We start from the raw sequence: 12,708 nt of genomic DNA on the forward strand, positions 1-12,708 counted from the left end.
GACGGCCATATTTGCCGGTGCTGCTCTGCTGTAAACAAAAAGTGTCTGAGGGAGACAGAGACGCTTCATTGGATTTTAGGACGATTTTTATTTCTTTAATTTATAATGTCTTTAGGAATGTCTTACAAGCCCAACCTCCATCAGCATGTTCTCGGAACTTCCGTGAACCAAGGTGAGGAGGAAATTGCAGTTAATGTTTAGTCTTGACTCTGTTTTGTCGGTTGTAAAATTCGATGTTGTAATGAATACCTGGGGGAAGCCCGTGACTGTAGTTTTTGTCCAGTTATATGTATAGGGTCAGATCCTGAGAGCTGATTCATATCCGCCATTATCACTAATCATAAAACCCTTTCCCTCTCGTGCATCCGTAAAGTTTATAATTCGGTTGTTCACTCGTCTACCTAAACAGAACATGCGTACTCTATTGTCGGATTTTCTGTCAGGTTGGATGCTGCAACAGTGTATATTAAATGTATCACTTTGGCTTCTTAATTCTACCCGTACGGCTTCCTCCATGATTGTTTCACCAAGGCTAATGATTGATCTGGATGTGGACCGTTCTTTGACCCTTTGGTGACACCCAGTGTTCTCTGAGCCTCATTGCATCTCCATCTCAATCTCTCCCCCCCCCCCCCCCCCCCCCCCCCCAATACAGCCATTAGTCCATTAGTCTCCATGTATGTCAAGTTAAAATGGACAAAAGTAATGCAACACACTCATTGAAACAATGCCATAAATAAAACTAGTCTAACGTTTCAGCCACTTATTCCTGGTCAATTTCAAATGATTAATTCCAAATCAATTTAATTTAATGCATGCAGGTATTGCATGTGGCATATAGTATACTGTATATCTTTTTGTTTTTTCACTCCAACAGTTGCTGTTGTTCACTCTACTTCAACAAGCATATCAACACTGCAATCTTACAGGCCAGTAGTGAATGACTATGGACCACCATCTTTCAGCTTTTCACAGGTAAAGACTGAAATTGTAAAACATGTTTTGGATGATAGCAATGCATAATCTAATGTGATAGATTATACCACACATTTTAAATGTTGCCAAATGTTTTTTTGCAGCACAAAGCATGAATTTCCATATAGAATATTTCTGGTACCATTTACAGTCAGTGGCCGGTTATTATATACACCCATCTAGTACTGGGTTGGACCTCCCTTTGGCTTCAGAACAGCCTGAATTCTTCTGGGCATGGAATTGTTGCTCAATTGGTATCAAGGGGACCTGAACTGCACCGGTACTTGCCTGTTTGTGGCCCACCTGTTAGCTTGCACGATTCTTGCCATTCTCCTTCAACCTCTCATCAATGAGTGGTTTTCGCCCACAGAGCTGCCACTGACTGGATGTTTTTTTGGTTTGTTGCACCATTCTCGGTAAACCCTAGACACTGTCGTGCCTGAATAGTGCCTGAATAAAGGTAAACATTTTTTTAAAATACTACACTCCATCTCTGAGGTCACCCGTTTTGCCCATTCTAACGTTCAGTCGAACAGTAACTGGATGCCTGCCTGCCTGCTTTATATAGCAAGCCACGTCCACGTGACTAACTGTCTGTAGGAGCGAACTATTTTCATGAACGGGGTTATGCACCTAATAAACTGGCCACTGAGTGTATGTTGGTGACTAACGTAATTGACATAAGTCACACTGTTATATTTTCAAACCATTCTTTCATTGTATCAAAGAGTTCAAGTGGAAGTCAAGTGCCTCAGAGTAAATATGCAGAACTGCTATCCATTATTGAAGAGCTTGGGAAGGAGATAAGACCAACTTATGCTGGGAGCAAAAGTGCCATGGAGAGACTAAAGCGAGGTATGTGCTTGCCTATTCATGCACTGTAATGCTAGCGCCTTAGTCCATTCACAAAATTATCTGCCCATGCGGTGGAAATGCCCAGACGGTCTGTCAAAATGTTAATCTTCGCTTGCAATATGGTTCAATATCCTCGCTTGCAATACTTTTGCAATACTTTTTTGACATTTTGAAGATTCTACTTAATTATCATCCAAAAATAACTTAAAGTTGTAATCTGTAGAGTTGAAACTGCCAAATCCGTTTGCGATATTACATCAACAAAGACGTTACTTCAAACAACAAATATAGTTTTTTCCCTCTCTGACATCATTGCACACCATTGCACGCATGGTAGAACAGTAGAGTATGTACTATGATTTTTTAAAATTTTATTATATATTTTTTACCACAATGCAGAATGCACCTCTGCCCCGTTTTCAAAAATAATAACAAATGCGACTGGTGCGACCAATGGCGACGTTTCAACAAATGTGGATCTCAGTTTTAAATGCCAAAGAGCATATGATTTGCACAACTATTTAAGTCAATAAGTTTTAGTCAAAAGTATGATATATTTGGGCTTGAAATAGGATTGGGACGACACCAGTATTGCGATACTCTTTAGTGCCGTGGCAAGGAAACAAAGCATGAAGCGGATTAAACTTCTTTAGGAAAACGCCAAATGTTGGAAACGAACATCATTATGTTGTCATCCAGTCACATTTATTTATTTTCCAATATATTACATGCAGCAGGTTTTTAAAGGTTCAAAGAGTTTTGTCTGCTTCATGTTGTAATTTTTGCCATATAATTTTTTTTGCAATACTGGTATCATCACCGCTCTAGTTTGAAGTGACAAATCCGAACTGCCCACTTCGTGCAAATCCGTGTGAATGTGGTCTTTTCCCATGACATGTAATACAAATTATTTCCAACCTCCATCTAGTTTCAGGGCTGGGTTTTATTAGAATGTTACCACCCACCAGCATGGCATTGTTTATTAATCAGAAACCACTGCAAAGTTATTCCTCTTTGCGACTGAGCCAAACAGTGTCCACTTGGCAATTTTCACTTCATTTTGAGCTAGCCTGTGTAAAAATTATAATTTTATGTGTGTATATATATCAATCTATCGATAGATATAGATAGTGCCTTTGGAAAGTATTCAATCCCCTAGACTTTTTCCACATTTTTGTTATGTTACAGCCTTATTCTAAAATTGATTAAATCGTTTTTTCCCCTCATCAATCTACAGATAATACCCCATAATGTCAAAGCAAAAACAAGTTTGACATTTTTGGGGCAAATTTCAAAAAAAAAAATGATTTCAAAGTACCAGTCAAAAGTTTGGACACACTCATTCCAGGGTTTTTCTTTATTTTTTTACTATTTTCTGCATTGTAGAATAATCATGAAAACATCAAAACTATGAAATTACACATTGAATCATGTATTAACCAAACAAAAGTGTCGAACAAATCAAAATATATTGGAGATTCTTCCAAGTAGCCACCCTTTGCCTTGATGACAGTTTTGCACACTCTTTGCATTCTCTTAACCAGCTTCATGAGGTAGACACCTGGAATGCAATTCAATTAACCAGTGTGCTGTTAATTTGTGGAATTTCTTTACTTCTTAATGCTTTTGAGCCATTCAGTTGTGTTGTGACAAGGCAGGGGTGGTATACAGAAGATAGCCCTATTTGGTAAAAGACCAAGTCCATATTATGTAAAGAACAGCTCAAATAAGCAAAGAGAAACGACAGTCTATCGTTACTTTAAGATATGAAGGTCAGTCAATCCGGAAAATTTCAAGAACTTTGTTTCTTCAAGTGCAGTCGCAAAATCCATCAGGCGCTATGATGAAACTGGCTCTCATGAGGACCGCCACAGGAAAGGAAGATCCAGAGTTACCTCTGCTGCAGAGGATAAGTTCATTAGTTACCAGCCTCAGAAATCCCAGCCCAAATAAATGCTTCAGAGCTCAAGTAACAGACACATCTCAACATCAACTGTTCAGAGAAGACTGCGTGAATCAGGCCTTCATGGTCGAATAGCTGCAAAGAAAGCACTACTTAAAGACACTAATAAGAAGAAGAGACTTGCTTGGGCCAAGAAACACAAACAATGGACATCTGGCCAGTGGAAATCTGTCCTTTGGTCTGATGAGTCCAAATGTAAGATATTTGGTCCCACCCGCCGTGTCTTTGTGAGACGCAGAGTAGGTGAACGGATGATCTCCACGCATGTGTGTTTTCCATCGTGAAGCATGGAGGAGGTGTGATGCTGTGGGGGTGCTTTTCTGGTCAAATCAATGTTTATTTGTCACGTGCGCCGAATACAACAGGTGTTGTTCACCTTACAGTGAAATGCTTACTTACAGGCTCAAACCAATATGTTAAAAAAAGGAATTAGGTGAACAATAGGTGACACTGTCAGTGATTTATTTATAATTCAAGGCACACTTAACCAGCATGGCTCCCACACCATTCTGCAGTGATACGCCATCCCATCTGGTTTGGGCTTAGTGGGACTATCATTTGTTTTTCAACAAGACAATGACCCAACACACCTCCAGGCCATGTAAGGGCTATTTGACCAAGAATGAAAGTGATGGAGTGCTGCATCGGATGACCTGGCCTCCACAATCACCTGACCTCAATCCAAATGAGATGGTTTGGGATGAGTTGGACTGCAGAGTGAAGGAAAAGCAGTCAACAAGTGCTCAGCATATGTGGGAACTCCTTCAAGACTGTTGGAAAAGCATTCCAGGTGAAGTTGGTTGAGAGCATTTTTGGTTACATGATTCCATATGTGTGATTTCATAGTTGAGGTCTTCACTTTTTTATTTATTTTATTTAACCTTTATTTAACCAGATAGGCAAGTTGAGAACAAGTTCTCATTTACAATTGCGACCTGGCCAAGATAAAGCAAAGCAGATTGACACATACAACAACACAGAGTTACACATGGAGTAAAACAAACATTTAGTCAATAATACAGTAGAAAAATAAGTCTATATACAATGTGAGCAAAAGAGGTGAGTTAAGGGAGGTAAAAGGCACAAAAAAAAGCCATGGTGGCGAAGTAAATACAATATAGCAAGTAAAACACTGGAATGGTAGATTTGCAGTGGAAGAATGTGCAAGGTAGAAATTATGGGGTGCAATGGAGCAAAATAAATAAATAAATACAGTAGGTGGGAGAAGTAGTTGTTTGGGCTAAATTATAGATGGTCTATGTACAGGTGCAGTAATCTGAGCTGCTCTGGCAGCTGGTGCTTAAAGCTAGTGAGGGAGAAGTGTTTCCATTTTCAGAGATTTTTGTAGTTCGTTCCAGTCATTGGCAGCAGAGAACTGGAAGTAGAGACAGCCAAAGGAAGATTTGGTTTGGGCTATTATTCTACAATGTAGAAAAAAATAAAGAACCCTTGAATGAGTAGGTGTGTCCAAACTTTTGACTGGTACTGTATATGACCATTTTATAAATGGTATAATTGTGTGATATGATAGCAATATGATTGCAAACTCGCTCCCCCTGTCACGCCAAGATGAATGGTTTTGACCACTAAAGTTTTGCTTCACTACACTCTCCACTGCTTTGATTGGTGTAAAGTTGGCTAGAAAACACAATAAGATAATGAAAAGTCACCCGTGAAATAGAATTTTAGGAATTATAGTTACATGTAATTTGTGGTATTCATGAGCAAAGTCATTGTAGCCTGTCATTTCACTTCCCCTTTGAGAACCATGAGCTCGTGCTGACTTGGCATTGCTGTACTGCGGCTGAAGCCTGCCAGCAGCCTACCGACCACAAGTTTGGACCGTTACAATGTGGAAAAATGCATATGAGCTATCTTTCAATAGTAATCCATATTACCGGAGCTTCATCTTCTAATTATTTCTGTCGGATTCGCAGCCACAATTTATGGAAGATGCCAAAACTTTGGATATCACAATAAAGGGTGAAGTCAAATATGCCAGTGATTTCCATCTGTGGCAAAGTTTTCCCCAAATCCATGCTTAAGACAAATCCAGGTCCTTAAAGGTAACCAGTAGAGAGGTACACTTAGTGTTAGCTCATTTACTACATATTCCCACTGATATTTTTGGTGTAACAACTTTAAGCCTTTTTTTTGGTCCCTCTTGAGTTTTCATTAGCTTATGAAGTGTCGCACGAAATACCTGTGGGAATCAGTTTTAAAAAGGAGTACAATAAGTGTATTTTTCTCTTTTCTCTGTGATGTTAAAGTTCCAAAGGTGTCCATAACCATATCGCAAGTAGGGGTTAACATTTCTAAACGTTAAAACAGAGCTTCAGGACTAATACATATTGGCCCAGCTGTGGTCCATATGTTTGACTGAGAACCCTAGGGAGGGCTGTATGCCCCTCCTTTGGTTCTCGAGAGCTTGTGCTTACCTTGTGGAATCTTACAATGCACCATTGGGTTCTGTAAAGTTATAATTTGATGTTTCATGGACTCAAGCTGTTAATTGTGTTTTTACCTTTTCTATTGTTTTTTATTTGAAGGTATCATTCATGCCAGGGGGCTTGTACGTGAATGCTTGGCAGAAACAGAGAGAAATGCAAGATCCTAACAGGCAAAGTGCAATGTTATTGAATTGGACCAACTCTCCAGACTGAAGATCTACAAGATGAAGCTCTTAGTCAATACTTTTATTGGACCAATAAAAACGAAACTTTTACTGCGATGGCACATTGGGCTTTGACCAAAAAAGTGAGCTATGAGCTGTACTTGACATGAATTTCCTGGTTTTATTTGTGCTCCCCTTGGAAATGCCTAATTTCAATATTGTATGAATAAAAATGAAAACAAACAAAATGCATGTTATGTAGCAATGCCCCTATCATTTAATGAAACGTGCATGGATTTTATAATGTGAGTGTAGGGCATTTTGACAATGGAGTTCTACCTATAGCTAATATACTTAGTAGCTACTAACTATTACTATAGTAAATATAACATATACTATAATAGTTACAGTATCTTTTTACTATAGTGGCTATAGCATCTTTTAAACATATTTAAGCACGAGTTACAGCAAAAGGGATAGGTGCTTTTAGCATGTGTTTACATACACTAGCGTTGCTTTCAATTGTATTTGGTTGCACAAAAACAGTCCGTGGGAAGCCAGAAGTTATCCATTTCATCTTACTGTGCCGGTGAGCAGGACTGTTGGTAATTATGGCGGGGGTATTTTGAGACCCCCAAATGACCAACAGTCCTGTCCACCGGCACAAGAAGTCTGGCTTCCCACGGACAATTGTTGTGCAACCCAATACAATAGCGTTGCTTTCAAGTGTATGTACAAAAGGAATAGTTCCAACCACACTTAAACACACCACATTATGGATAAACTATTGTACTAAAGTCATTGTTTGCATCTTTGTATTTATTGCCCAGTGTAAGTAATACAACTTATTTCCATTAAAATGATTGAAAATACTGACATCATTCCTCTCTTAGACAGATTGATATCAATATAATTGATTTCAATAGGTGCTCTTTATTTACAACACAGATCACAATGAGGTAGGACATTTGTTGATCAGTCTGAATTTTGTTCATGCATCCTTTTACCTGGTAAAATAAGGGTAAAAAAAAAAAAAAGCCTTTTCATCCGTTGGTTTGGAATCTGCCAACAGTGCCTCTTTGAGCAGTCTTCTCCAACTTCTGTTGCCTTTTTCCTCATCTTGTTACCTTTGTATTGACTCATTCTTCAGAAAGTCACGCTCTTCTCCCTTGTAGGTGACCTCAAGATTCTCGCTCATTATCTCCCGAGCTCTTTTCCGGTTTGTGTCCACAGATCTGGTTTGATGACACTAAATTATGAGTATGAGAAATACAAATTTGACAGATTATGGTACCTCCTAAAAGGTACAATTTATGGGGGACATAAAATAACCCCATACATCAGATGCCCATGGCTGAGGAAGGATACTGCTAGGTTTCTCCTTGTTTTCCATATGTAAGATTGGCTGTGTTATGGTCATCATGAACTAATACTGTATTTGCTGTATACTTTGGAAGTATTGGAATTAGGCCAAGACTGTAGGCCTATATCTAAAAGAAATATCAATGGCGAACTTGATCAAATGTCTTTGGAGGTGTCGGCAGATCTGACGGTTTCTGAAACACAAACAATTGCTAACTGTTGTCGACATGTAAACAGATCATTTGAATTCAATAATGTTTTGCATTTACTTTCTCCCTAACCTAAAACTTCCTTGCTAATTCTGAAATATTGTCTACTCAAAAAAATACAGTAGGCCTACTCGGTGGTAGCCTATACGCTTCAATGCAAAATACTACTGTTATAAACTGCGCTCCCTTTCAGATACATAGAGAGAAAACTATATACAAATAATCTAATTGGCCCAATTAAATTAAGGATGCTCGTGATTTCAACATCCATCATTTCACCCTTACTCGAAAATATACTGTTTGCATTTTCAACTTTATTTTTCATGTTTACGATTTATTTTATTTTAAATTCAATACATATGGCGTGAAATTGGCTCCATACTGTTGCGCATTATCGCCACCACCTGGAGTCAGACGGACCAACACCTCAGTAAAAGATTTGTATAACTAACCCAAGATAGACCAGAGCCTGTCGTTACTAACTGGAGCAAATGTATCATAGTGGGCCGAACAAGCAAGGAGGTTGGCAGAACCAAACACGAGCTAGTGAGAGCCTATTGGCGCATGCTGACATTTATTTGCATATTTCCCTTAGGGCTACTCTATGAGGTGCACGTGTGCAATAACTTCTAAACGATTTGTGAAACTTTGGCAAAGGGTAAAGTCTACAAAACGCAGTCCACTCGGTTTGTTACAGATTCTAGTTTTGGAAACAGAAAGAAAAGTATTCCATCGATGAGAAAAGGTGCAGAATGTTGGCCAAAAATCATCTCGCCCCATGTTTTCCACTGGGCTTCCTCTCATCACCATATTTGGTAGTGAGTGGAAACGCCACCCGGATGCTTCACATTTACACATCTGGTGAAATATCTGGCTCATTGTTCTAACTGTGCCTCAGTGAACGCTATCATGGCTGACATGATTTCCATTTGCCCCTTAAAAATATTTTATAGAGCATAATCAAATGGTAAACAGGATCTGTTTGGGAAAACAGTAAGACAGCACCCTCCATATGCTAGAATTTGTTGACCTATTCACAATCAAACTTTGGTCTATGAGGGAAGTAGATCTATCTAGTGTTTTTGTGAATGTGTGATGAACATATAGATAGTAGTAATAGGCATTATCTCTCACATAGTGGACAACAGAGCAGCCTGGGCCTGATGAAGACTACAATGCACATTCCAGATGTTGACCAAGCATATATTTTAGATTCTTCAAAGTAGCCACCCTTTACCTTGATGACAGCTTTGCACACGCTTGGCATTCTCTCAACCAGCTTCACCTGGAATGCTTTTCCACACACGTCATCTTTTCACCTACTCTGCGTCTCACAAAGACACGGTGGCTGGAATCAAAAATCTCAAATTTGGACTCATCAGACCAAAGGGACAGATTTCCACCGGTCTAATGTCCATTGCTCGTGTTTCTTGGCCCAAGCAAGTCTCTTCTTATTATTGCTGTCCTTTAGTAGTGGTTTCTTTGCAGCAATTCGACCACAAAGTCCTGAGTCACGCAGTCTCCTCTGAACAGTTGATGTTGAGATGTGTCTGTTACCTGAACTCTGTGAAGCAATTATTTGAGCTGCAATTTGTGAGGCTGGTAACTCTAATGAACATATCCTCTGCAGCGCCGGTAACTCTGGGTTGCCCTTTCCTGTGGCGGTCCTCATGAGAGCCAGTTTTAACATAGAGCTTGATGGTTTTTGCGACTGTACTTAAAGAAACAAAGTTCTTGATATTTTCCAGATTGTCTGACCTTCATGTCTTAAAGTAATGATGGACTGTCATTTCTCTTTGCTTATTTGAGCTGTTCTAGCCATAATATGGACTTGGTCTTTTACAAAATAAAGCTATCTTCTGTATACCACCCCTACCTTGTCACAACACAACTAATTGTCTCAAACGCATTAAGAATGAAAGAAATTCCACAAATTAACTTTTAATAAGGCACACTGGTTAATTGAAATGCATTCCAGGTGACTATCTCCTGAAGCTGGTTGAGAGAATGCCAACATGTGCAAAGCTGTCATCAAGGCAAAGGGTGGCTACTTTGAAGAATCTCAAATACTAAATATATTTTGATTTGTTTAACACTTTTTTGGTTACTACATGATTCCAAATGTGTTCTTTCATAATTTTGATGTCTCCACTATTATTCTACAATGTAGAAAATAGTTCAAATTAAGAAAAACCCTGTAGTGAGTATGTGTGTCCAAACTTTTGACTGGTACTGTATATAAAGGTCTGTCTACAAACAATGCCACAACATCTGGCCGCAAGGCCTTACGTTGCTTTATTACAATCAACCTGGACTCAAGTGATCACCAGCCGGTCGATCTTCAAGGCATTCCGATCACCAAACATAACGATAAAGCCTTGCGTTCCTATTGCTTTTCATTCTTTCCGCGCATTACGGGAGATGCACTTGATTCAGCAGCCCGAGTCCCGGGAAGGCAAATTCTTCCTATTTTGAACCATTTAATGTGTCTGAAGCTTGTACTCAGCCTACCCGGCAGGCCCAGAGAGCAAATCAGGTGCACCTACAGGTTAACGATGGCCAATCAGATAGCTCAGATCGCGGTGTCGGCACAGTTTCCTTGAGCCACAGACTGGAAAAACCTCGAAAGCACAGCAAAATTGACACTGGGATTTCAAAACTTTTCAAACCATGGTTTGAGAGAGACTCAACGAATACATCAAATAGGTGCTGTTTTTAAAAAGCCTAGCTAATGTAACCGTTAGCCAATTAACAACAAGAAATTGAAATTCGTAACATATCACTTAATTTGTATAGCAAATGTGTACTAATTGTAATTCGTAACGTTTCATTTGAAATATATGATGGACGTCCACAAATTAATACATACCATATGAAACGTAACATATGCTAAATGGTGGAGACAGATTTACATTTACTATGTTATGAGTCCAGGTTGATTGTATAGCTATAGCATGACCACTGTCATATACACAACCTGAATTTTTCCTTGACGTCACTTTATCCTTTCATAAGAATGCATCATATTGCTCTGTTTGCGGAAATGGGTTGTGCACGATCATTTGGCCAACAGGAGGCGCATTCCATTTGACCTGAGCGCGAGAGGGAAGCAAATGCATAGCTGTGGTTCACGAATAGCGAACAAGATTAGACGGCTCTCCGAAGCTCAGGATGGCGAGTCTCTTCACCATATACTCTTGATTCAGGAGGAAATACGAACTTCTCTTTTACCAGTGTTTGAATCCGCTGCACTATCTGAGCGTCTCTTTCGCTTGAGGGGGAACTGAAATGAAGGCAGAAGGCAACTCGTGCGTGAATTACTATTGGATACAGTGAAGTCAAGGACGTTCAGTACATGGCTTTTCCGTCGGTGTACTACCATAAAGCTTAGGGCCACCGTAGTTATTTGGTCAAGGAAATGTGAGGACTTGGATGCAACTCGAGACTGATGATGAGTTGTCCCTAATTCCTGTTTTACATGAAGTCGTTAAACTATCAAACTACCTCAAGACAAAGGAAAGGAAACGGTCTCAATTAATTGTGGGCTACATTGTAACATTTCAAGCTGTTATTAAATGCCACCCTGTATTGTATTTCTATGTCTGCTGAGTAGAGGAATAAGCACGCGCTCTTGAAAAACAGAGGGAATGGGCCAATGAACTTTGATTTTGGGTGAGTACTATAGTATTCTATTTCAGCGTACTGGTGTGCATCCTTTTTATCCATGGTATGCGTTGAGCATTGCAATCCATTAATTTGTGAATAAAATGCTGTGATGTTGCTAGGTAACTGACTTGGTGTAAAGATGGTGGGTTTACTTTGGATCACACTGAAAATCTAGGAACAATGTCAGTCCTTTCCCCTAACAGAACAGCAATTCAATATCTAATTGCAAATGAAATGTTCACTATGTTCTCATCATAGCTCATGATCAGATGTATGTGTATGTCTAGTAGGTGAATGATGCGATGCGGTAACGGGGAATCGGGGTTTGATTCCGGAGAGGGAGCCTGAGAAACGGCTATCACATCCAAGAAAGGCAGTCAACAAGTCACTATCAACAATGTCTTCATCAGCACACTAAATAGATCAATTAATGCACGAGAGAACTAATGAACTACTCTGGATTTGTTGAAAAGAGACGCATTGGTTTGGGGAATGGTTTCATTGTTGCCTCAGCCTGTCACTTGTAGTGGTGCTTGTTATCATCTGAAGATTGTGTAACATGTTGCACATGCCAGGTGGAAATAAAATTCGAACACTACCTTTAATATCTTGAGAATCTGCAGCTATGGATTCAGTTCTAATTCAGCAGGCACATGCATAACTTAGCCCAACCCATGCTTATCTCTAGAACAGGGATGGGCAACTTTGGGCCACAAAAAAATTGAACTCATCCTGAGGGGCCGCTGTGGGTCTATATACCCACATCCATACCCACACATGCAGTCTGAGCCGGCCTGAGCCTTTTGGGGGCCCTAAGTGAATTTGCTGCAATTATACCCGTTTTGCCAGGAAATAATGATATTGATTAGATCAGTTATACATGGTAACCTCTTAGAGTGATCTTGTGTTTTTCATCCAGATTTTGTAATGGTCTCTCATCAGTCTTTTTAATAATTGGAATTATTAAGCTCTAACTGCAGCATCACCTGCATGTTTGTTTCGCTTGATTAGTCTGCCAAACTGAAGAGTGATGTCCTATCCATCAATTTTTGTTAGTACTATAT

The 12,708-nt window shown here is 39.5% G+C and overlaps 2 protein-coding genes across 11 annotated transcripts in view; both read left to right on the plus strand.

Moving 5' to 3' along the window:
* LOC109880078 (cyclin-dependent kinase 2-associated protein 1) lies at window positions 1-7,279 on the plus strand. Its single transcript, XM_020472307.2, has 4 exons — window positions 1-172; window positions 878-975; window positions 1,704-1,830; window positions 6,343-7,279. The coding sequence occupies exons 1-4, from the start codon at window positions 106-108 to the stop codon at window positions 6,408-6,410; spliced, it is 360 nt and encodes a 119-aa protein (XP_020327896.1). The 5' UTR covers window positions 1-105; the 3' UTR covers window positions 6,411-7,279.
* A 3,739-nt stretch (window positions 7,280-11,018) lies between these two features.
* LOC109880084 (membrane-associated phosphatidylinositol transfer protein 2) overlaps window positions 11,019-12,708 on the plus strand; it is a 79,372-nt gene continuing 77,682 nt past the window's right edge. For 4 of the 10 annotated variants that reach the window (XM_031820792.1, XM_031820822.1, XM_031820802.1 and 1 more), the window contains exon 1: window positions 11,020-11,650. The gene's annotated coding sequence lies outside the window, so the exon portion shown is untranslated. Of the gene's footprint in view, window positions 11,651-12,708 lie in introns of all 10 variants that reach the window. The other 6 variants (XM_031820833.1, XM_031820842.1, XM_031820828.1 and 3 more) reach the window with 2 other exon arrangements.

This window comes from Oncorhynchus kisutch, linkage group LG3, assembly GCF_002021735.2.
Source record: "Oncorhynchus kisutch isolate 150728-3 linkage group LG3, Okis_V2, whole genome shotgun sequence".
NCBI classification, from domain to species: domain Eukaryota; kingdom Metazoa; phylum Chordata; class Actinopteri; order Salmoniformes; family Salmonidae; genus Oncorhynchus; species Oncorhynchus kisutch.

Bases quoted from the DNA above. Each gene is read 5' to 3' on its own strand.
- LOC109880078 (XM_020472307.2), top strand. From the start codon at position 106: ATGTCTTTAGGAATGTCTTACAAGCCCAACCTCCATCAGCATGTTCTC. The intron at 173-877 runs GTGAGGAGGAAA...TCACTCCAACAG, and splicing joins CGGAACTTCCGTGAACCAAG to TTGCTGTTGTTCACTCTACT. The intron at 1,831-6,342 runs GTATGTGCTTGC...TTTTATTTGAAG, and splicing joins CATGGAGAGACTAAAGCGAG to GTATCATTCATGCCAGGGGG.